Below are 21424 nucleotides of genomic sequence, written 5' to 3' on the forward strand. Positions count from 1 at the left end.
ACCTTCTCATTCACCAGGTAATGAGGTTGCCCATATAGTTTGGTGAGTTTCCTAGATCCCTGGTCGCCAAACATCTGCTTGTTGTTGTTTTTTTTTTTTTTTGGAGGCACAGTGCAGCCTGCGAGATCTTAGTTCCCCGACCAGGGATCAAACCCGTGCTCCCGACATTGGGAACGCAGAGTCTTAACCATTGGACTGCCAGGGAAGTCCCCAAACATCTTGATAATGAACTCCTATTAAAATGTTGAACACACAACGTACGTATGTGTGCATTACATGTGTGTATGTAAGTAAATATATATTTACTTCCATACTAATGTGACTGACGTCATATATAGTTAAATATACACAAGAACAAAACAATATAAAGCATGAGCTAGAGATTTTTAAATAGTATTTTTAAGTTTTCAAAATTTTCCTTTTAGTGGTATGAAAATATTTTTGCGCTCACTCAAAATTTATCAATTATAATAATTATTACTATTTAAATAATTTTGATAAGAGCAAAGTGATTGCATATACTTCATTATTTGAAAAAATCTTGGTTTGACGCTTTGTGATTCAGACTTCACAGGTCTTGTTTGATGTTCAAATCTTTTTTTTTTTTTTTCCGGCCACGTGGCATGTGGGATCTTAGTTTCCCGACCAGGGATCGAACCCACGTCCCCTGCTTTGGAAGCACAGAATCTTAACCACTGGACCGCCAGGGAAGTTCCCCGAAGTTCAAATTATTTTAAAACATGGATTGAATGGTTGTTGTAGACGAAAAGATTACCTCACGAAGACAAATAGATCAAGATGAAAAAAGGTCATCCATCATTGGCTGGGCTTTCTAAGTCCTTCTCCCTATTTTCCAGTCCTACCAATTAAACAAAGGTTTTTGTTTAAAAACTGGTCAGTTTCTGCATTTAAACTAATCTGCCTTATAAACTAATCAGAAGAGCTGATCAAGAGAGTTTAAAAAAAAAATCCTTGGAAGATTTTTTAAAAACAACATTTAGAAAATTCTCTTCCCAAGTGTTTTGAGTGTGCCGCTAGGAAAGTTTGAGACAATAAAATGAATTAGAATGGATATGCATCTAAATACGTTTTCAAAATGTTCCCTCTATAGTGTGAGTTTCTTTCCAAAAGTGGTTACTTCCTGACCCTGGGGCTCATTCATCAGACCTGATTAGACCTTCATTGTTTTTACCTAGCGGCTGAAAGCGCTTACCTCAGAAAGAGAAGGGCGCTATTTCCTTGTGGTTTGCGCTGGCATCGTTAGTATGAGCTTCGATCCATGCCTTCTTTGCAGGACATTGTAAGACCACTTAACCCCTATTGTGAGGATTAGATTAGTTAACACTAGATAACATAATCCATAAATCTTTGTCATACATTGGCTTGCAGCCCACCCATAGTGTCGTGGAGCTCTCACTGTCTTCAGAATATCCAAGCGAATATTACACCTTTTCTGCGTTAAAAAAAAAAAAAAAAAAGAGTAAGATGTGTATTATTAACATCTTGGGAAAAAAAACAGAAAAAAATGAAACTAAAACTCATCCATACTCTCCAGAGATGACCACTATCAATATTTGTTACTCCACTTCCTGACTTTTTCCATGTAATTGAGATTATACTAAATAACACAATTTTGTAGTCAACTTTTCTTTCTCAGTATTATATTTTCAGCATTTCCCCATGTCATTAAATTTTTCCAAAAGCTTATTATGACTTCTTCCACCTAATTTAAAACAAAATATATTCTATATATGTAATTGGTCCCTTTCTTAATTTGTTAGCATCATTGTAATGATACAGTAACTCTGTCAAAAGCCTTTGGAGTGTGCGAAGCTGAGAGCCAGACAGACCTTGTCCCCAGGCATGGCCCAGGTGGTGCTGTCATAAGTGGTAGAGCATTTGGTGGCCCCGAGAAATCTTCCCACTTAAAAATTCCCCAGAGTGTGGGCAAGTGTATGTGAATCCGCTGTGCCCGGTTGAGAGGGTGCCGGAGCCTTGGTCAAGGAGACCCAGATGTCCTGGTTCTCGTGTTTTTCTCTCACAGCCCCCAAGCCTCCCCAGCCAGGGCCTGCGGCCGAGGGGTCCGCAGCGGAGTTTCTGGGTGTGTGGGGCAGCGGGGTGGAGCAGGATGCCATGCCTCCCCCTCCCCCCACAGTGTTTCCGAATCCAGGGCCAGGACCCCCAGGACCGGGTGAAGTGGTCGGAGGCACAGTTCTCCTGTGAGCAGCAAGAGGCCCAACTGGTCACCATTGCAAACCCCTTAGAGCAAGGTAGGGCCAGCCCATGGGGAGGCCCCGTGGTCCTCTGACACCGTCCCCCCAGAGGGCTAGAGCAGAGCGAGGAGGGGGCCGCCCTTTCGCTCATCACTCTCTCTTCTGCGGGGGCTGTAGCATTCATCACAGCCAGCCTGCCCAATGTGACCTTTGACCTTTGGATTGGCCTCCACGCCTCGCAGAGGGACTTCCAGTGGGTGGAGCAGGAGCCTCTGCGGTACACCAACTGGGCCCCTGGGGAGCCCTCTGGCCCTAGCCCTGCTCCCAGCGGCAACATTCCGGTGAGGAGGCCCCTCCCCACTCTCTCCTTTGCCCTCCACCCCCACCCTGCCCTGCAGTGCTTGCCTGGGGACCCCCTTCCAGCCTCCTTGCTCATAGTACAGCCTTCTGGGGGCAGTGGCACAAGCGGGCAGCTGCCGGGGCTCTCCTGAGCAGCTCCTTCCCCCCAGACCAGCTGTGCGGTGGTCCTGCACAGCCCCTCAGCTCACTTCACGGGCCGCTGGGACGATCGGAGCTGCGTGGAGGAGACACACGGCTTCATCTGCCAGAAGGGCACGGGTACGTGTCACCGGGGAGCCTGGAAACCCCAGCCCAGGACTGGATTCCCTGGGCCGTGCCAGGAGGAACGAGACATGGTCCCTGACCTCAGAGGGCCCCTGGGGCCACCCCCAGAGTCTAGTCTGCTTGGGAAGCAGATGGGCAGAAAGGCCAGGCGCCGATCAGAGGGACAGGCAGTGAGCACCAAGGGGTCTCAGGAGGAAGGTTTGGGGTTTGCAGGGCTGACCAGGGAGAGCTAGACACTGGGCACGCCTGGTGGCAGGGGCCCTGAGGTTCTGTGTCTGAGGCTCCTGCAGCTCCGTGCAGGGGTCCCTCTGCCCTGGATTCATGGTTGAGCTCTAGATTGCTCACCCCTTTATTAGTAAGAACGTATTGTTATTAATAACAGCAATGACTGACACTGAGTCAAGCACTGTGCCCAGAGGAGAGTTGGTCTCTGCCTGATGTCCGGCACTCCCCCCTCCCGGCCTCATGCCTGGGGATGGGGTGATGGGGGCAGAGCCCGGCCTGAGCCCTGCCCCCTTCCCTGTAGACCCCTCCCTGAGCCCATGCCCAGCAGCATCGCTCCCTGCCCCGGGCACTGAGCTCTCCTACCTCAACGGCACCTTCCGGCTGCTGCAGAAGCCGCTGCGCTGGCACGACGCCCTCCTGCTGTGTGAGAGCCGCAACGCCAGCCTGGCGCACGTGCCCGACCCCTACACCCAGGCCTTCCTCACGCAGGCTGCCCGAGGGCTGCGCACGCCACTCTGGATCGGGCTGGCCAGTGAGGAGGTGGGCACCGGGCTGGGCCCACTCCCCTGATTTCCCTCCCTGCCTCCTCCTAACCCCGTGCCTTACCTGCTCCCCCCCACACACCCCCCCCCCGCCCCGGCTGGTCCCCTTCCTCCCACCCTGATGGCTGTCTGTGCCCAGGGCTCCCGGCGGTACTCCTGGGTCTCTGAGGAGCCGCTGAGCTATGTGAGCTGGCAGGACTGGGAGCCCCAGTACCCGGGGGGCTGCGCCTACGTGGACATGGATGGGGCCTGGCGCACCACCAGCTGTGACACCAAGTTGCAGGGGGCTGTGTGTGGAGTTAACGGAGGTGAGTGCCCACCCGCTGGGGCCGAGGGGTGGGCCGGGGGTAGGCCGACCCTGGGAGGACCCTGGGCCACTTTCTCAATCCTGCACCCCCATAGGGCCCCCTCCTCCCCGAAGAATAAGCTACCACGGCAGCTGTCCCCAGGGGCTGGCGGACTCGGCGTGGATTCCCTTCCGGGAGCACTGCTACTCCTTCCACATGGAGCTGCTGCTGGGCCACAAGGAGGCGCTGCAGCGCTGCCAGAGAGGTGGGCCGGGCGGGCGAGAGCCCATATGTGGGCATTCCAGGTGGCGACCCCTCTCGTGGACACTCAAAGACCCTGTGAATGCAGTCCCCGTGCTGCGGTCTACCTGTCGGCAGCACTCACACATAAGTGCCCCTCATGTTGCAATACGCACAGACCACCCGTGACATAACGTGTGTGACTATAACCCCCTTCCATCCACGCACGACTCCACGCCATCCTCTCCTCTGGCTGCCAGGGAAGAGGGCGGGGGCCTCTCTGGGGGGGCTCTGCTACCCCGGGGAGACCCGTCTGCCCTGACGTGAGCCTCCTTTGTGTCCAGAGGGTGGGGTGGTCCTGTCCATCCTGGATGAGATGGAGAACGTGTTTGTCTGGGAGCATCTGCAGAGCTCTGAGGGCCAGAGTCGGGGCGCCTGGCTGGGCATGAACTTCAACCCCAAAGGTGGGTCCCTGTGTATAGGATCAGGAGGGGGAGGCCTCAGGCGGCAGGGGCGATGCCCTCCACCGGGGCTTGGTGGAGGTGAGGACCTGAGGAAGGTGGGAGTTGGTTCTAGAACAGGCCTGCTCTCTCTCACCTGCTCCAGTTTGTTACCCGCCCCCGCAACGCCCCCTCAGTGCCTTCTTCCTACAGGAGGTACCCTGGTCTGGCAGGACAACACGGCTGTGAACTACTCCAACTGGGGGCCCCCGGGCCTGGGCCCCAGCATGCTGAGCCACAACAGCTGCTACTGGATCCAGAGCAGCAGCGGGCTGTGGCGCCCGGGCGCCTGCGCCAACATCACCATGGGTGTGGTCTGCAAGCTCCCCCGAGGTGAGCGCCCGGCAGGCACACCCGCGGCTTCCTGCCACCCCCAGGCATCTGGTGCTGGGTGGGGCCCCGACTGCTTCTCGTTCTGCAGGCAATGCAGTGGATGGGAGAGAATAAACAGACAGGCCTGGGGCCTTCCCCTGGGATTAACTAGTTTGTAGGACTGGGCCTTCCTGCACATTTCCAAACTAGACAGCAAACCCGTCATTTTGTAGTGGTTAAAGGCAGGGATGGGGTTCAAGCCCAGGCCAAACCATTTGCCAACTCTGTGACCTTGGGTAAGTCATTCAAACTCTGTGGCCTCAGTTTACACATATGTAAAATGGGGGTAATAAGAGTACCTATAAGAGGATTAAATGAGCAAATGAAGTGTCTGGGCCTGCAGAAAATGTTCTTACATGTTTGCTTATAATTATATTATTACTGCTACTGTTATTAATTGGTCCCTCCTCTGCCGCAGCTGAGGAGAGCAGCTTCTCCCCATCAGGTGAGTCACAGGCAGGGCTGAGACTAGCCCTCTCCTCCTTCCCCGCGCCCCCTCCTTCTGGGCAGTGGGTGGCCGTAGCGGGGCTTCTGAGCGAGGCTTCTTCTTGCTGCAGCAGCCCTCCCGGGGAACCCTGCGGCCCTGGTGGTGGTGCTGATGGCGGTGCTCCTGCTGCTGGCCCTGCTGACTGCGGCCCTGATCCTCTACCGGCGGCGACAGAGCGTCGAGCGTGGGGCTTTCGAGGGCGCCCGCTACAGCCGCAGCTCCTCCGGCCCCGGCGAGGCCACTGAGAAGAACATCCTGGTGTCCGACATGGAGATGAACGAACAGCAGGAGTAGAGCCAAGGGCGTGGGCGGGGCCCCCCACCAGCTACAGTCCCGTCGGCCCACGGAGGGGTGCCCTTGGGAGCTGCTGGGGGAGCTGGGGCTGGCAGGGCCTGGGCTGGTGGGGTCCCTCCCTCCCACGAGGGCTGGGCTGAGACCTGGCTGAGTGCAGCGTGGCGTTTCCCTTTGGGGGGGCTCTTAAGGTCTTGTCACCCAGGCCTGTGCCCCCACGGTAACCAGAGGCAGGACGGCAGCCTCTTTCTGCCTCTTCCTCCCCAGGCCCGCCTGCCCAGGCCTATGCCCCATGCCCCGGGACCTGCTTCTCACTGCAGAGTCTGAGGCGCCTCCCCGAGCCCTCAGCCGGCCTCTGTTGCTTCTCTCCTTCTCCGGCAGCCTCAGCGCTGAGCCCCTCACGCCAGCTCCTTTCCCTCCCTGCCCCCCTTGTCACCCAGCCCTCCCTTGTGAGCCAGGGCCCTGGGGTTTGGACAGCCGTCTTGCTCTTGGTGGGGGTCGGCTGAGGGGGCCGAGCATTTGTCACTCCTGTGCCTGCTGGGGTGGCCATGGGACATGGCAGGAGGGCCTGGGCCGGGACGGAGAACAAGGGCATCACTGTGGCGTCAGCTGGGCTGGAGACAGGACAGGGGAGAGACACCCTGACCTCCTGGGGGTGACCAGGCTGGGCTGGGGTGTCATCTCCTGCCGGTCGGGGGAGGGCTGTGTCCCTAAAGAGTCCCCTGTGGGGACCAAAATAAGTTCCCTAACGTTTCCAGCTCCTGGCTCTAGTTTGGAGAGAGAGGAGGTGTTTGGCCAGGGTCTTGGGGGCCTCAGAAGCGAGAGCCCAGGGACGCCCTCTAGTGGGGCCCAGAAGAAGAGCGCCTGAGTCCCCCGAGTGGCCCCATGCGGGTGGAGCCGACCCACCCCAGCACCTTTCCAAGAGGCCGGAATCCCAGCAGGAATCACCAGTCCTGGTGCCGCAACCCAGGACAATGTGAACATGGACTCGAAGACATGGTCCTTTTTTGTAGTTCTTAATTTTTTTAATGTGCCATTATTGTTTTAAAAAAAGAGAAAAAAGAAAAGCAAACAAATAAAACACCTTTAAGAGGCTTGAGAGAGAAGGGTTCCTGCTCTGTCCTGCTGTGAGCCTTGTCCTTCATATCTTTTCAAGATAAGTGTCATTTTGGGGGGCTTGCATCCATTTTGCCTCTATCTCGGGGCCCCGGGACCACACCCTTCTGTCTGTTCCTGGGGATATGTGTGAGGGTTGAGGGCTCTGGAGCTGCCGGACAGCACTGTGAGCTTGGGCAACTTGGCTCACCTTTCAGTGTGTAAGACGGGAGAACAGGACGCATCTCCTAGGGTTCCTTTAAGGATGTTTGAGGATTAAATGAGATCACCTGTGCAAAGCAGTAGGCGCCTCTGAGCTCGTGCAGTAATTGCCCCGTAAACGTCAGCTGTTACTGCTGTGTCTGGGCTGCAGCTCCCAGGGGAGCGTGTGAGGCGCCCAGGTCAGCCAGGGGTGGGGGCCGCGCACCACCACCCTTCCAAGGCAGCCGTCAGACCTGCATTTGAGCTTCGAGAAAGCGAGTGCACCTTCGTCCCTGGGGAGCATGGGCTCTGGAACCGCCAGGAGGCGGGGGAGTGGATCACAGGACCTCACTCCTGCCCACCTTCACTAACCTACCCGATGATTCAGGGTGTTTGAGCTGGAGACAGAGCCACAAACAGAGAGAAGGCCCTGCCAGCCCAGGTTGGTCAACCATGCCAGGTCACGCTAGGTGCCGTGAGGAGGCCTGACACAGGCCGAGGTGGGTGGGTGAGGGCCAGTTTGGACGGGGTGGCTGGGGAGGAGCTCACCGGAGGCAGTGAGGCTGGGACCTGAAGGAGGTGAGGGGTGGTGCACACAGGCCGGCTCCTTGGCAGGGGAAGAGCAGGGCGGCTGCTGTACGGTCCCTGCTGCTTCCGAGGACCAGCAGGGAAGCCGGGCTGGCTGGAACGGGGGGCTGGGGAGCGTGGCGGGGCCTCATTGCCCGAGGCCTTGAGGGCAGTGGTAGGGAGTGTGGATGTTAAGCAGACCAGGAAGTCAGTGGGAACAGCTAGCTAGTCTGACCTTTTCAGATGGTGCTTTGAATCAGGGCTGCGGCAAACGGTGAGATTCTGTGCGCATGCGTGCACGTGCGTTTTGCCTTGTTCGTGATTTTTAAAAACAAGTTTCTGATTTTCTGAATAGGTAATACTGCCACATTGTTCAAAGCCTAAACCCAAATGATATAAAAAGATACACATTGAGAAGTCCAAAGCCTTTGGCCTGGACAGCAGGGTAAACGGGGTGCCATTTCCTGAGTCGGGGAGCCCTGAGGGGAGGGTTTGGGAGCTCCTGAGTTTTCTGAGGCCAAGGCCGAGGCCCTCCTCCATCCAGCTCTTTGGTCTCTGCAGCAGCAGCCGGAAACATGGAGGGGCCTGGTCAGCTTCAGGGAGGGAGCCCCAATCCTGTGGTGGGTCCTTAATGTTTTTTTTTTAAAATAAATTTATTTATTTTGGAGGGCTGCATTGGGTCTTCGCTGCTGCGCGCGGGCTTTCTCTAGTTGCGGCGAGCGGGGGCTATCCTTCGTTGCAGTGGGCGGGCTTCTCATTGCGGTAGCTTCTCATTGCGGAGCACGGGCTCGAGGTGCGCGGGCTTCAATAGTTGCGGCATGCAGGCTCAGTAGTTGTGGCGCACGGGCTTAGTTGCTCCGCGGCATGTGGGATCTTCCCGGACCAGGGCTCGAACCTGTGTCCCCTGCATTGGCAGGCGGATTCTCAACCACCATGCCACCAGGGAAGCCCCAATGATTTTTTTTTTTTAATGTGGACCCCTTTTAAAGTCTTTATTGAATTTGTTACAATATTGCTTCTGTTTTATGTTTCGTTTTTTTGCCCACGAGGCATGTGGGACCCTAGTTCCCCCACCAGGGACTGAACCTGCACCCCCTGCATTGGAAAGTGAAGTCTTAACCACTGGACCACCAGGGAAGTCCCTGGGTCCTGAATGATTAATCCACTTCGCCCTGAAGTGATTAGCTTCCCAAACTGGGGAACAGCTCCCTTTGTGAGTTAAGTGCCCTGCCATTAGCCACAGCTCAAAGGTCGCCTCTCCAGGCTGCAGGGAGCCAGCTGGGCAGAAGCCCCCTGGGAAGCTGGCAGCTGACCCTTGCCCTGAGAGAGAAGAAAAGCCCAGGGGTGAAGCAGGGGCACGGGCTCTGGGTGGGAGGGGCAGCTGAGAGAGTGAGAACCCAAATAGTGAGGCCAGTAGCTGGTGCGTGTCCAGAGGTTTAAATCACTCCAGAAATACCTGTCCCCACTCCTCTCTCCTTCCCTCGGGTGGCTTTAGTCCTCACCAGAGCCCTGAATCCCACCCAAAAGCATTTCAGACAGTTTCGCATGCACCTGGGGGCTCCCCGCAGACCTTGTTCTGCTTGGGGGCTCCTGCCGGCTCAGAGGAGGGCAGGGGGACTCCGGGCAGCTCTCTGTCTGTAGGACAGGAGGAAGGCTCTGGGCCCGGGGCCATCTGCCTCTGGCCCCAGGCCAGTGCTGGTTCTGCTAAAGTACGTGGCAGAAACTCCTTTCTGCTCATTTCCATGTAATAAGCGTTAAGCACCTCCTCTGCATTCCATCTTTGATGCCTTGAGACCCAGCCCCAGAGGCCTGGGCGAAGGGCACCGTATCCCAGGCACTGAGCCCAACCTGCACTTGCGGGGCTAAACCGGCTCAGCTCTGGCCACCTGGATGCCGTGACAGCTCACTGAATCCATGAATGAATGGGCGAACGGGCTGCTCTCCAGAGAACCGTGTCAGGCGTTCTCACAACCTCTCCTTGTCAAGCCAGAGATGGCTTCCTCCCAGGTGTCCTGGCAGAGCTGGCCTGGCCCAGCGGGCAGTGCTGCAAGGCCGCGGGCTGAGGAGTCGGCCAGCCACATCACATGGCTGTCCTGGAACGGGGCTGGCCGGGCCCTGCCAAGCCGCCTCGAGCATGAGGGCTGGAGTCTGTTGCAGGGACAAGGTAAAGAATTGCCTCTGGAGGGAGAACCCCAAGAAAGGCAGGCAGGAAGGGGGAGGAAAGGGAAAGGAGATGGAGGGAACATGGAGGGGCCTCAAGCAAGACCAGCATGAGATGAAAGTGCCCAGATGTTCAGGCCTTTATCTCAGGGACCAGGGCTGCCAAGAGGCCCAGGGAAGGCTGACTTCAGACTTGACTCCCCCCAGAATCGACCTGCTGCAGCTGCAGATCTGAATCCTTGTCCAGAAAAGCAGGCGGGATGCCAGCCCTGGAGAAAGGAAAGGGGCGAAGCAGCAAGCAGGCATGTCCCCCTTGAAGTGGATTCGTTGCTGGCAGTCAATGCAAAAAATTAACTGGCTTCTGATATTGGCTGATGGCAGGACTGTAATTTTAGCCATTTCAGGGAAATCCTGGTCAGCTCAGGTTTTCTAGTCCAGTTGGCTTTTTTTTCTTTCCTGCCCAGCACCTCTAAGTTCTGAGGTCCTGTGGGGTGTCTGGGGATCTGGCCCTCAGTCATTGCATGGGCCTGCTAGCTTATGCAGGGAGGCCCGTCTGTATCTCTCTCTGGGACTTGTTCTAACTAATTCTTACCATGAATTAACTCATTTTATCCTCTCAACACATCATCAGCTGGGTGCTACTCTCCCCCTTTACAGAAGAGAAAACAGAGGCACAGAGAGGGGAAGGACCTGCCATGCCACTTCTCCTCCACCCTCCCTGCTCTATAAAAAGGTTGGGGGGGCGGGCAACTGGAGAGAACCCCTCTGTGATCTTACAGTCAGCCTCTGAGGCTCAAGAACTTTGTCTCAATCTGAGACATCTCTGCCGAGTTTCAGAAGCCTATTTTGAGTATAAGGGCTGAATGGCCTCCTTCCTTTCCTTCTTCTAGGGCCTCCCTTCCCGAGGTAGTGGGGGAGGGACACCTGGGTACTGTGGGCTGGGGGCGGACCGTGGGATACTATGCATAGCCTTGCATAGAACGGGGACTTCCCTGGCGGTCCAGTGGTTGAGACTCTGCGCTTCCACCGCAGGGGGCACGGGTTCGAGCCCTGGTCGGGGACTGATGTGCAGCGTGGTGCAGCCAAAAAACCGGAGAATTGTGCAGTATGCATAGAAATGAAGTGGGGGCTTGGTGCATATACTAGACATTTACACGATTATGGATATTTTAAAGCTCACACTCACCTCCCCAGTGGGAGTCAACTCACCCCCAGGCACTGCAGCAACAGCGTGCTCTCCTCTCTCTCCTCCTGCCGGCTCTTCTTCATCTCACCTGCCTGGGTTGGTGGCTTTTGGTGGCTCCCTGCTGCCTATGTGTGGGCCCTCAGCTCCCTGACCTGGCCTGGGGTCTCCCCAGCTCCCCTGCCCAGCAACCCCATTCTAGCTGGTTGCTCCCGCCATGCCCTTCATCTGTGTGGGCTCCCTGTTTCCCTTCTCTCCACCACCCCTCTGCTTGCCTGGGCTCCACCATCCTTCAAGGCCCTTTTCTGCACCCCTTGGCTCTGGGGACCGCCTATTCCCCTGACTTCCTGGGCTGGTCAGGGATGTTGCCCTCTCTTTCGGGCAGGCCAGGAGCATGGCCTTGGCCAGTAGACTGACTTCACCCTATAAACTTGGGGGCATCACTTAAGTTCCCTGAGGTTAGGTTTCATGATGGTTTAATTTCTGTGTCAACTTGACTGGGCTAAATGATGCCCAGATAGCTGGTAAATCATTATTTCTGGATGGGTCTGTGAGGGTGTTTCTGGAGGAGATTAGCATTTGAATCAATAAACTGAGTAAAGAAGATCGCCCTCCCCAGGGAGGGTGGGCATCGAGGGCCTGAATAGAACAAAAAGGGAGAGTAAGGGCACACTTTCTCTCTGTTGAGCTAGGACATCCATCTTCTCCTGCCCTCAGCACTTCTGGTTCTCGGGCCTTGGGACTCGGACCAGGATTCATACTCTTGGCTCCCCTGGTTCTCAGGCCCAGGTTTAAACTAGAACCACATCACCGGCTTCCCTGGGTCCTCAGCTTGCAGATGGCAGATTGTGGGACTTCTCAAACTCCATAATCATGTGAGCCAATCCCTCATAATAAACCTCTTTATATATCTCTCTATATATCCTATCAGCTCTGTTTCTCTGGAGAACCCTAATATACGTTTCCTCCCATGTAACATGGGGTTACTAATATCTGCCTCATAGGCTTATTGTGCGGATTAATGATAAATATAAAATGCTTATCCCCAGGCCCAGCTCCTAGGAAGTGCTCTTTAAGTGGCACACGTGGGCTCCTGTCACCTCAATTTGACTTTTCCTGTATATGTCCTGCTGCCCCAGTAAGACTGAGCTCCAAGAAGATAGGCATTGTGCAATTTTCCTGTGTCCTCAACAACATAGCACATAGTTAATGGTTGGTAAAACTGCCTAAAGAGCCAAAGGCTTAGAAAGACCCTGTGTTGTATCCAGTGTGACTCAACCTCTAATAGGTTCTGGCAATATTTAGCCAGTTATAGAGGGGGGAGATAGCCCTTTTCATCACTGTCTTATAATAAATGAGACTTGGTCCTTAGGGCACCTCGGGCCATGAGAAGCCCCACCGGCAGATCCCTGGGCTGCAGTGGTGTTGAATTGATGGTGCAGGTAGATGTCTGTTCTGTTGCATCTCTCCCCACCCAGACCTCACAGGAGGCACTCCTGCTTGTGTGCGTAAATCCTTCATATAGTTTCCCAAAACCCAACATTGACTGATGTAAACCTGTAACAGTCTCAGGGTAGCTGCCTCAAACCCTGCCACATCTTACTGGGGGTTTGGCCTGTCAGAATGTTTACCCGACTGCCTCAAATTCCATCAAGCTCTCTATAAACCTTATTTTTAAAATATGCATTGTCCCTTCTTAGATGTTTCTCAGTACTGGCTCCTGGACAAATCTTTTATCTTCAGTCAACCTTAAAGTTTGGTTAAAAATAAAGACCCATTTTCTCATAGAATGATCAGGGCTTGGGGCTCCATTTGTGAACGGAGGAACCTGAGGCTTTAGGAATTTTGTGTACAGCATGGAGATATTTTCAACTTGAGTGGCTCTTCTAGGCTCTATTCACATTCAAAGATGCCCCTTTGTTTGGCTCTTGGCTCTTGGCTCTTGGTGGAATCTACTTGTTTGCAGTCCCTGAGTCTCTGTCTAACTGTGGAACAGATCAGAGAAGTGGGACAAGATTTTGATGTAATTCAAGGCTAGCTTTCCTAAACCCTATTGGCATCATAATTTATTTGAGGGACCCCCTTGGCAGCAACATCTTCAATGGTCACTCCTGGTCTGAGACGGGCGGGTCTTGAAGGTGGGACAGGAAGCCCGTCTTCCTCTTCCTTTCACCTTTTCCCCCCTCTCTCTCTCTTACCCTTTCTCAAATCTATTAAGGCATATTTTACAATTATACCACAGAGTTCGCCCATGTTAAGCGCACAGTTCAATGAGCGTTAGTAAATGCATCCAGTTGTGTGAACATAACCACGGACCAGCTTTTAGAACCCCTTCATCACCCCATAAAGTCCCCTCGAGCCCTTGTGCAGTCAATCTCCGCTCCTCTCCCCAACCCCCAGCAACCACTGCTCTGTCTCTATAGTTGTACCTTTTCTAGAAATTGCATTTCAATAGAATCATACAGTATGCAGTCTTTCGTGTCTGGCTTCTTTCACTTAGTGTAATGTTTTTGAAGGTATCAGTAGTTCATTCCCTCCATCTTTTATTTTTTTTTTGACCTATCTTTGTTTCTTTCTCTCTCTCTCTCTCTCTGACACACACACACACACACACACACACACACACACACACACACACACTTTTCTTACTAAATTCTCTGCCCTTTTTGCATCGTAACTCTTGATCTGGTCTTTGGGCCCTAAGACATAATTAGGAGAGAAGTGTGGAGTCCATGTACCGAAACTTCTTAAGTGGGCACCTACAGAGGGCGGCTGGCCAGCTAGCCTGTCCCTGCCCGTGGGGCCCCAGCATGTGTCATCCCTAGTGGCAGTGATGTGGGGAGCAAGGAGAAGTGGAAGTTGAGGCCCTGAGCCTTTGTCCAAGGAGACTGGAATGAGCACAAAACGAAGCTGGGTGAATAAAGTCGGTTTACTGCTTCTACTCGGGGTGGAGTGAGGCCTGAATGGGCGCCCTCAGCAGGGGGACCTGAGGCCACGGGGCCCGCCAGGGCTGCTGGGTCCCCTTGGGCTTCTGGGCTGAGGGGCAGCAGCAGGGCAGCCTGCGGGGGCTCAGCAAGCCCAGGTCGCTTGGCCTGTGCTGTCTGGGACTAGGCTGGTTGCTGTTGCCGTCTGCAGATGCTCAAGCCGGACCCCACGAAGAGAGTGGCAGAAGGTTGAAAAAGATAATTGCCAATACATTGGTTTCAGTTTCAGTAGAGAGGAGGAGGAAGGGAGGCATGTGGGGACGTAGGGAGGGCTGCTGGGGGGAGAGATTTCCTCCCAGCTCCATGGCCAGCTGCCTTGCTAGACCACTTGGCTGTTGCTTTCACAAATGCTACTTTCATTCCCATCTCTCCACTCGGAACCTGGAAAGCAAGAGCATCTCTCAGGCTGTGGAACCACGGCAGGCCGTGGGATCTGGCATGGAACGGCGTGGCATCTCTGCCCTTCCTGCCCCTCCTCCCCCAGCCCCAGTGACCCCCCCCACCTACCCACACACACGTGCGCATGTGCGCTACAGTGCCTGGAACAGTGCGGAGAACAGGAACCCCAGTCTTTCAGAGATCAAATTGGCTGGAAGCAGAGGGTCATGTGATGGGAGGGAGGGCAGGAGGGCAAAGAGGCAGTGAGATGGCAGTGGGGTCAGAGTGGAGGATGTGGGGTGGGGTGCAGGCTTTTCTTTATTCTTGGGGAAAACTCTTGTTCTCAGTACGTTTCTTTTCCCATTGGCCTGAGTGAGCGCTCCCTGACTATTTGGAAGCGGTTTCTGACTGGTGGAGAAGGGCAGGGGAGCAGGAATAATTATTATCCCTCCATCCCTACCTGGACCCTCTCAGCATCTACCTCCACCACAAGGAGGCCCCAGCCCCATGAGCTGCCCCCATTCTTTCACTCCTCCTGTTCTTTCCCCCAAATCTAGTTGCCTTGACTTTTATGTATGGCGGGGAGGAGCTCTGGCCCAGCCTTTGGCTTGAAGGCTCTCGAGCCTACTCCTGTCACACCTGTGCTGGTGGCTGCCAGAGGCATTGTTCCCCTCCCTGGACTTGGACGTGGCTGTGGTGACAGTTATTCGTGCCAACTGGGGAGCAGTTGTCAGGGGGGGCTGGGGTACAGAGCTGTGTGACAGGTTGTTAGACCCAGGCGCACCCACCCGGGGACTCTCCCCAGCTGCCCTGACATCTGTGCCACCTGTGGCATTTTGTGTGTGGCCTCGGTTCCCAGGTGCAGGGGACAGGGTGAGAAGGTTGGCATGGGCACCACAGAGCCACAAAGAGGTTGGCTTCTCTTTGTGTCACCTGGTATGCCCTGATGTTTTGCCTTTTCCCCTCCCTGTTTACCCGCATCGAGCTAGGGCAGCAGGTCACAGCTGTGACTCAGCTCTGACAACCCAACTTAACAAAGCGCTGCCAACCAGGTGAGTCATGCCAGGCTGCCGGAGACCAAAGAAGGGTGGCCCCCGGGGGAGGGCGGGAGGCATGTGGATGTGCCTCTGGCTGCCCTGGCTCCTGTCTTGATCATGGCTCTGGCGGGAAGCCAGGCAACGGCGGCGTCTGACCCGCGTGCCAGGACGGTGTTCTGTGCAGGGCTGGCCCTGCCAGCGTCGGGGGTGTGTGCAGGGCTCAGGGCAGGTAGAGAGGGCCTAGACTTGTTTCCAGGGGAGAACTGGCGGCCCCCATATTGGGACCGGGACGGGGGAGCGGTGGATCCTAGAGCTAGACCCAGCTTCCTGAAGAGGGTTGTAAATGCCATCAGGGGACCATCTGCCTCAGAGCAACACGGGAAGGCAGGGTCCCCTCGGCGGAGACTCCTTTTTAAGCACCACCCCAGGGGTGCTCTTCTCCTGCCTTCTAGAGGCGTCCCCCTTCCCTGGGGCTCAGGCTTGCAGCCGGGGTGCCCCTTTCCCATCCCCAAGCTGGGGTGTGGGTGGGAGGCTCTCCATCCTGCTCAGGGCCTCCCCGGGCAGCAGGGCGGCAGCGGCCCCCGCTGGGCACTAGGGGTCGCCCCTGCCCAGCCAGACCCTCCCGGGCGCGCCCGGCCGCAGCAGGTTTCCTCCAACCGGGAAGACCGCGGGCGCCTCCGGGGCGTGCGCTGGGGAGGGCTGCAGCCGGGCGCGGCGCCGAGACCCTGTCCGGTGCCTCGCGCCACCGAGTCGTCCTGGCCGAGGCGCGGGGGCGCTTTCCGGAGCAGGGGCTCTCGCCAAAGGCCGGGCGCAGAGGGGGTGCGTGCGCCCGCACACAAAGGTCCGTCCTAGACTTCACAGCTCCCTGCCCGCTCTCCCTTCCCGGCTGCCCGAGGGGGAGCAGCCGCTCGGGGTCGGCCCAGGCGACCGCGCCGGGGGTCGGGCCGGCCGCCCCGAGTGGCCCCAGGGCCTTGCGAGGGCGCAGGGGGGCGCTGGGCCCTCACCCGGCTCGGCTGGACCCCCGCGGTGGCGCCCGGGACTGCGACTCTGCGGGTTCCTTTTGTGAACGGAGGGAAGGGCCCTCCCCGCGTCTGAAAATGGTCAGCCCGGGTTCTCGGGACTGCGCGCCCTGAATAACAGATTGGGTGCTGTAGGGTCGTCATCTGGGCCCCACCCTGCGGAGCTCTGAGCTGGTTTAGCTTCTCCTGCAGACGGGTCTGTTGGGGGTTCCCAAAAGCATCACCGTGACCGGCTGCATCAGGATCACCAGGGGCCCACCCCATCACCTGAAACGGAATCTCTGGGAGGGGCCCAGGAGTCTGTATTTTTGGTAAGTTCCCCAGGTGATTCCCATGGCGAAGCCAGCGTGGAAATCGCTGTTCTAAGCCTTTTAAGGCAGGCAGTTGTGAAATTTCTCGCCAGAACAGCCTCTGGGGATGGAATTGTCACCCCCCAGTTCACTGTAATGTTTGTTCTCCCAGCTGATGGAGAAGTTCTTCCCAAGTCTGACTGCCAGCCCGCCTGCTTTAATGGAGCTCGTTTTCTTCAGCTGGGTTTTCTATGGGATAATGAGCCTGCTTGAAGACAGCTGTCCTGCCTCCTTTGACTTTCCCCGACACCTGTTTTCCTTGTTCAACTTCTGAATTCAACAGGCCCACTTGAATGGGCCAAATAGTGAGAAAATCCAGTAAATCCAGTACTAGCTTGTGAATGACTGTTGTCCCCTCAGGGGCTCCCCAAGGGCTGGATGCTGGTGAATCCCAGCAAAGGGAAAGGAAAAAACCTGTAGCAAGTTGTCCTACGCCCAAGGAGACCGTCCTCCCTTTGTTGGCCTTTCCCCTCGTTTTCAGGATGAATTAAAATTCTTATCTCCTCTGCATCCAACATACTTGGACATGCCTTCCCGATTGCTGCAGCTAGAGTTTCCCAAGCTTTGTGGGGTTATTTTTTGCCTCTGGTTGGTGGTCGTTACTTCCTTCCACACCATTAGGTTCAACACAGTCACCGAAAGAGAGCAAATTAGCAAACACCCTCAACATGGCAGGACTGATCCCCAAACCTACTTTCATTTTCTTCCGGTCTGGGTTGTGGGTAATTTCTTGACAACTATGAGAAAGAAGACAATGAAAAATGAATCATTTTTCCAAAGCAATTGTGAACAGATGTCTAATTCCCTAGTCTCGGGGATGTTCTAGGAATCCCTTACGTCACCTTAAAGGGGCAGAGTAAATGCGTGGAGGTGCCGAGGGCAGTGTTGATATTTAGCACCTGTGGGGCTTAGGCTCATCCTAATGAGAGCCTCAGCCATAGCCCGGGTCACCGTCGCTGGTTCGGGGCTTCTAAATTTGGCAGTGTGAACAGACTTGCTTCCTTTCAGCAATTGATCTGAATAGCAGAATCCCATCCTGATGGTCCGAATCACATTTGCAGGCCGTGGGGTGAAGGCCGTGCTAACTGGCCACTTGCCTCACCACTGGCTTTTAAACAATCGGTTGTATTCTCTGCCCGGCAGGAAGCAGCGGGCCCATCAGGGCTCTGGGCTCCCTCTTTGTTCTGACTTTATGGCCTTTTATGCCACAATAAGAAACACTGTGTACTCCATGGGAGCCCATTGTGCCAGGCTGCAGAGGGGCTTTGTGACAGGCTGGGGGGCAAAACAAGGGGTGCTGGACACTGTTACTAGGGCAACTGCCTGGCCAGCGTGGAGGCAGCTGTGGCCCCTGGGTCCCTCTCACCAGAAGGCCAGGGGGAGGGCAGGAGAAGGATGCAATTTCTTCTAGAGCAGCAGTCCTGGTTACCTGGTAAATGATACAGCAGGACTGTGCTAGCAACGGCCTCCATTTTCTCCAGGCTGCTAGGATGACCTCATCCTGCCTCTAGATTCCATGCCAGGGGATGGCATCTTTCTAAACCAACTCTCACACGCCACCAGGCAGCGCCGTCTTGGTGAGTAGGGAAGCTTTCCCAACTGTGGGCCAAGCCTGGGCCTTGCATCCTTTGGGTAGATTCGGTCCTCTGAGGCAAGGGTTTTCGGTTTTGTAGAAAAGGTGTGAATGGGGAGGGCCTAGAGTAAGTCCATCTAGCCTCACTCGTGAATGGGCCAGTGGGGTTTCAGAGCTACTTCAAGACCCTCCCTGCCCCCCAGGCCAGCCACTGCAGTCCCTTCCCCTCCCCTCCAGGTGAACATTTTCCTACAGGTCAGGTGTTAGTGCAGCGCACCTGGGGCAGAAGACAGAGGCGGGTGCTCACGCCAGGAGGGCATCATGGAAGGCCTGGGGTCCCTTCTGCGCTCTGCCTTTTGGCACACCGACAGGGATTCTATTTTACCTAACTTAGCAAATTAGGCACTTGAGGGGTTTAGGGGAGCTGCTGTGGGCAGGCAGGGAGAGGAATTCGGGGTCCCGGGTCATTTCATTGGGGGGAATGGAGAGTGTGGTACTGACGAAGCCCAGGGCTAGGAGGAAGCCCAGGACAGGGGCCCCGGGGTGTAGGCCCTGAATACTGAAGTGTCCCGCGTAGGCGCTGAAAGGGAGAACGGGGAGGGAAGGCAAGCCCAGTTAGCTTCACCCCGCAGGACAGCCCTGTGTCCCCATGAGACTAAAGGGTGAGCCCAGGTGGGATCAGGTGAGGCTGGTGGGGCGCTGTGTTCTCTGGAGATGCTCCCATCGTGAACAGCTGAAGTGAGAAAAGGCCACTTTCCTGCTGGGCATTTGCAGAGGATAACAGGCGGTGCTCCCTTCAGCCTGTACCTCACTCTGTGCCCACCTAAACCTGCCCCCCATCTCCAGTGCTCCCCACGTGGGCCCCCTCACCCTGTCCCAGGGCAGCAGCCGCCCAGCTGGGCTCTTCCCCCTCCCTCCAACCCACCCTCCACATGGCCGCTCCCGTTCTCTCTCGGAAACGCAGATCTCCCAGCCTGCCAGCCCCAGGCTAGAAAGCCTTCAGTGGCCTCCCAGAGCTGCACACAAACCCTCCACATCCTGCTCACTTCCTGCCAGCTCCGGCCACGCTCAGCTCCTTGACTTTCCCAGACGCGCAAGTCTTTTCCTTTCGGAGCCTTTGCGTTCCCTTCTGCATGGAATGCTCTTCCCTCCCCAGCAACCCTGGTCCGAGATTCAAGCTCAAGCATCACCTCCTCAGCTGAGCAGTTGACAAGAGCAATAATGGAAGCAGCTTTGCCACCAGGTTCCCAAAGCAGTGGGAAGACTGAGGGCAAAGTGTACAACCTAACTGGGTTAAAAGCAAGCCCTCTGAAACGTCGGCTTGTGTCCCTGAAGGCCCTGCCTGGAGAGTCTGTCCTGGAGAAGGAGTGGAAGGAGGAGGTGAGAACAGTGGCCCCTCACGTCCTCTAACTCTGTTCTGTGTTCCTCCACATATGGCTCCATCTCTTGTCGTAACACAAGGTACATTTTTTGATAATCTTGGTTACATGTCTGTCTCTTTAGACTCTTGAGTCCCTTTTAGGCAAAGCGTGTCTTTTTTTTTTTTAATTAGTTAATTAATTAATTTATTTTTGGCTGCGTTGTGTCTTTGTTGCTGTGTGTGGGCTTTTGTCTAGTTGCGGTGAGCGGGGACTACTCTTCGTTGCGGTGCGCGGGCTTCTCATGGTGGTGGCTTCTCTTTGTTGCGGAGCACGGGCTCTAGGCACATGGGCTCTAGGTGCACGGGCTTCAGTAGTTGTGGCACGCGGGCTTTAGAGCACAGGCTCAGTAGTTGTGGCGTATGGGCTTAGTTGCTCCGCGGCATGTGGGATCTTCCCGGACCAGGGATCGAACCCGTGTCCCCTGCATTGGCAGACAGATTCTTAACCACTGCGCCACCAGGGAAGTCCCCAAAGCGTGTCTTGATCATCTTTATATTCCCAGAATCTAGTTTAGAACCTGGCACATAGTAGGCACGCAGAAAATCTTTGAATACATAAATATGCCTTGAACTTGGGAGTGTTCCTTTACCTAGAATACCTTTTTCTCTCCACAAATTTGTACTATCACTTTCTCCAAAACATAACTCAAGACTCGCCTCCTGGAAGAAGCAGGTATTGGTTCATTAGTTCATTGTTTGAGCATCAGAAGGTTACTGTGCACCTACTATGTGCCAGGCATTTTCTAGGCACTGGAGGACTGTGGTGTACAAAAGAGATAAGGGGTCCATGTCCCAAGTTGCCAGTGACCACATCCTCCCCCAACCCCGCCTCTGCAACCCTTAGCAGACCACATCCTTATCTGGCAGTTTAGCAAAATTTACAAAATTTAGCAAGTTTGTAATCACTTAATGCTCCTGACATCCATAGTGCCTGGGACTTGGTCAGCAGTCAAATATGATTCACTGTGTGCCCAGCATCATGGGAGACGAGTGTAGAAGATCTGGCTTTGCCTTCAAAAAGCTCATGGCCTCACTGGGGAGACAAATTATTTGTTTATAGGATCACTGGAAACCCCAGGAAGCCACAGTCAGGGAAGATCTTGGGTTGTCAATATCACAGCCTCTGGGAATTCAGTGGGTCCGTTGGTTCTCTTGACCAAGGGCTACTTTCTGATTATTAACTGGTTTTCTAAATATGTGAGTCACATCTTCCCACTTGATCATAAGCTCCTCAAAGAAGGGACATCATGGTATCATGTTTGGTAGCCACTTTCCCAGATTCCCATCTCAGCATCTGATACAGGCCAGGGCGTGAATAAAGGAGTGAATGAATGATCACTACCGTTGACAGGCACTCATCACTGGGTGTCTTACTGAGAAACAACCAGAAGCCTGGCATGAATGGGTTTTTTAGTTCTGGTAGGTAAAGGAGAGGGAAGGAGGGTTTCTTTTCCATCGTAGTGCCTCTCTTTTGCTAAACGTTACCCTTAGAGTGTGAGTGTTTTCTACAAGAAAATACTGAGACTCAAATTCAGAAGAGTATGAATTTGACAGAAGCCACTTGTTTTCCAAGTTCCATTCGGGTACCTCTTTTTTTTTTTTAATTTTTTAAAAAATTAATTAATTTATTTTCGGCTGTGCTGGGTCTTTGTTGCTGCACGCGGGCTTTCTCTAGT

General features: G+C 54.9%; 2 protein-coding genes across 3 annotated transcripts in view; one reads left to right on the plus strand and one right to left on the minus strand.

Moving 5' to 3' along the window:
• Nucleotides 1-6876, plus strand: part of MRC2 (mannose receptor C type 2) — a 55655-nt gene extending 48779 nt beyond the window's left edge. The window contains exons 21-30 of one of the 2 annotated variants that reach the window (XM_057535568.1): nucleotides 2156-2270; nucleotides 2391-2554; nucleotides 2723-2831; nucleotides 3364-3602; nucleotides 3744-3912; nucleotides 4007-4156; nucleotides 4476-4595; nucleotides 4785-4964; nucleotides 5422-5448; nucleotides 5561-6876. In XM_057535568.1, coding sequence (XP_057391551.1) covers nucleotides 2156-2270; nucleotides 2391-2554; nucleotides 2723-2831; nucleotides 3364-3602; nucleotides 3744-3912; nucleotides 4007-4156; nucleotides 4476-4595; nucleotides 4785-4964; nucleotides 5422-5448; nucleotides 5561-5784 — 1497 coding nt within the window. In that variant the 3' untranslated portion in view covers nucleotides 5785-6876. The remainder of the gene's footprint in view (nucleotides 1-2155; nucleotides 2271-2390; nucleotides 2555-2722; nucleotides 2832-3363; nucleotides 3603-3743; nucleotides 3913-4006; nucleotides 4157-4475; nucleotides 4596-4784; nucleotides 4965-5421; nucleotides 5449-5560) is intronic. The other variant, XM_057535569.1, reaches the window with a different exon arrangement.
• Nucleotides 6877-14290: 7414 nt separating this feature from the next.
• The window catches only part of MARCHF10 (membrane associated ring-CH-type finger 10), a 94190-nt gene continuing 87056 nt past the window's right edge, over nucleotides 14291-21424 (minus strand). The window contains exons 10-11 of the mRNA XM_007175799.2: nucleotides 17450-17492; nucleotides 14291-14352 (exon numbers count right to left, since the gene is read on the minus strand). Coding sequence (XP_007175861.2) covers nucleotides 14291-14352; nucleotides 17450-17492 — 105 coding nt within the window. The remainder of the gene's footprint in view (nucleotides 14353-17449; nucleotides 17493-21424) is intronic.

This window comes from Balaenoptera acutorostrata, chromosome 20 (genome assembly GCF_949987535.1).
Source record: "Balaenoptera acutorostrata chromosome 20, mBalAcu1.1, whole genome shotgun sequence".
Classification (NCBI taxonomy): Eukaryota; Metazoa; Chordata; class Mammalia; order Artiodactyla; family Balaenopteridae; genus Balaenoptera; species Balaenoptera acutorostrata.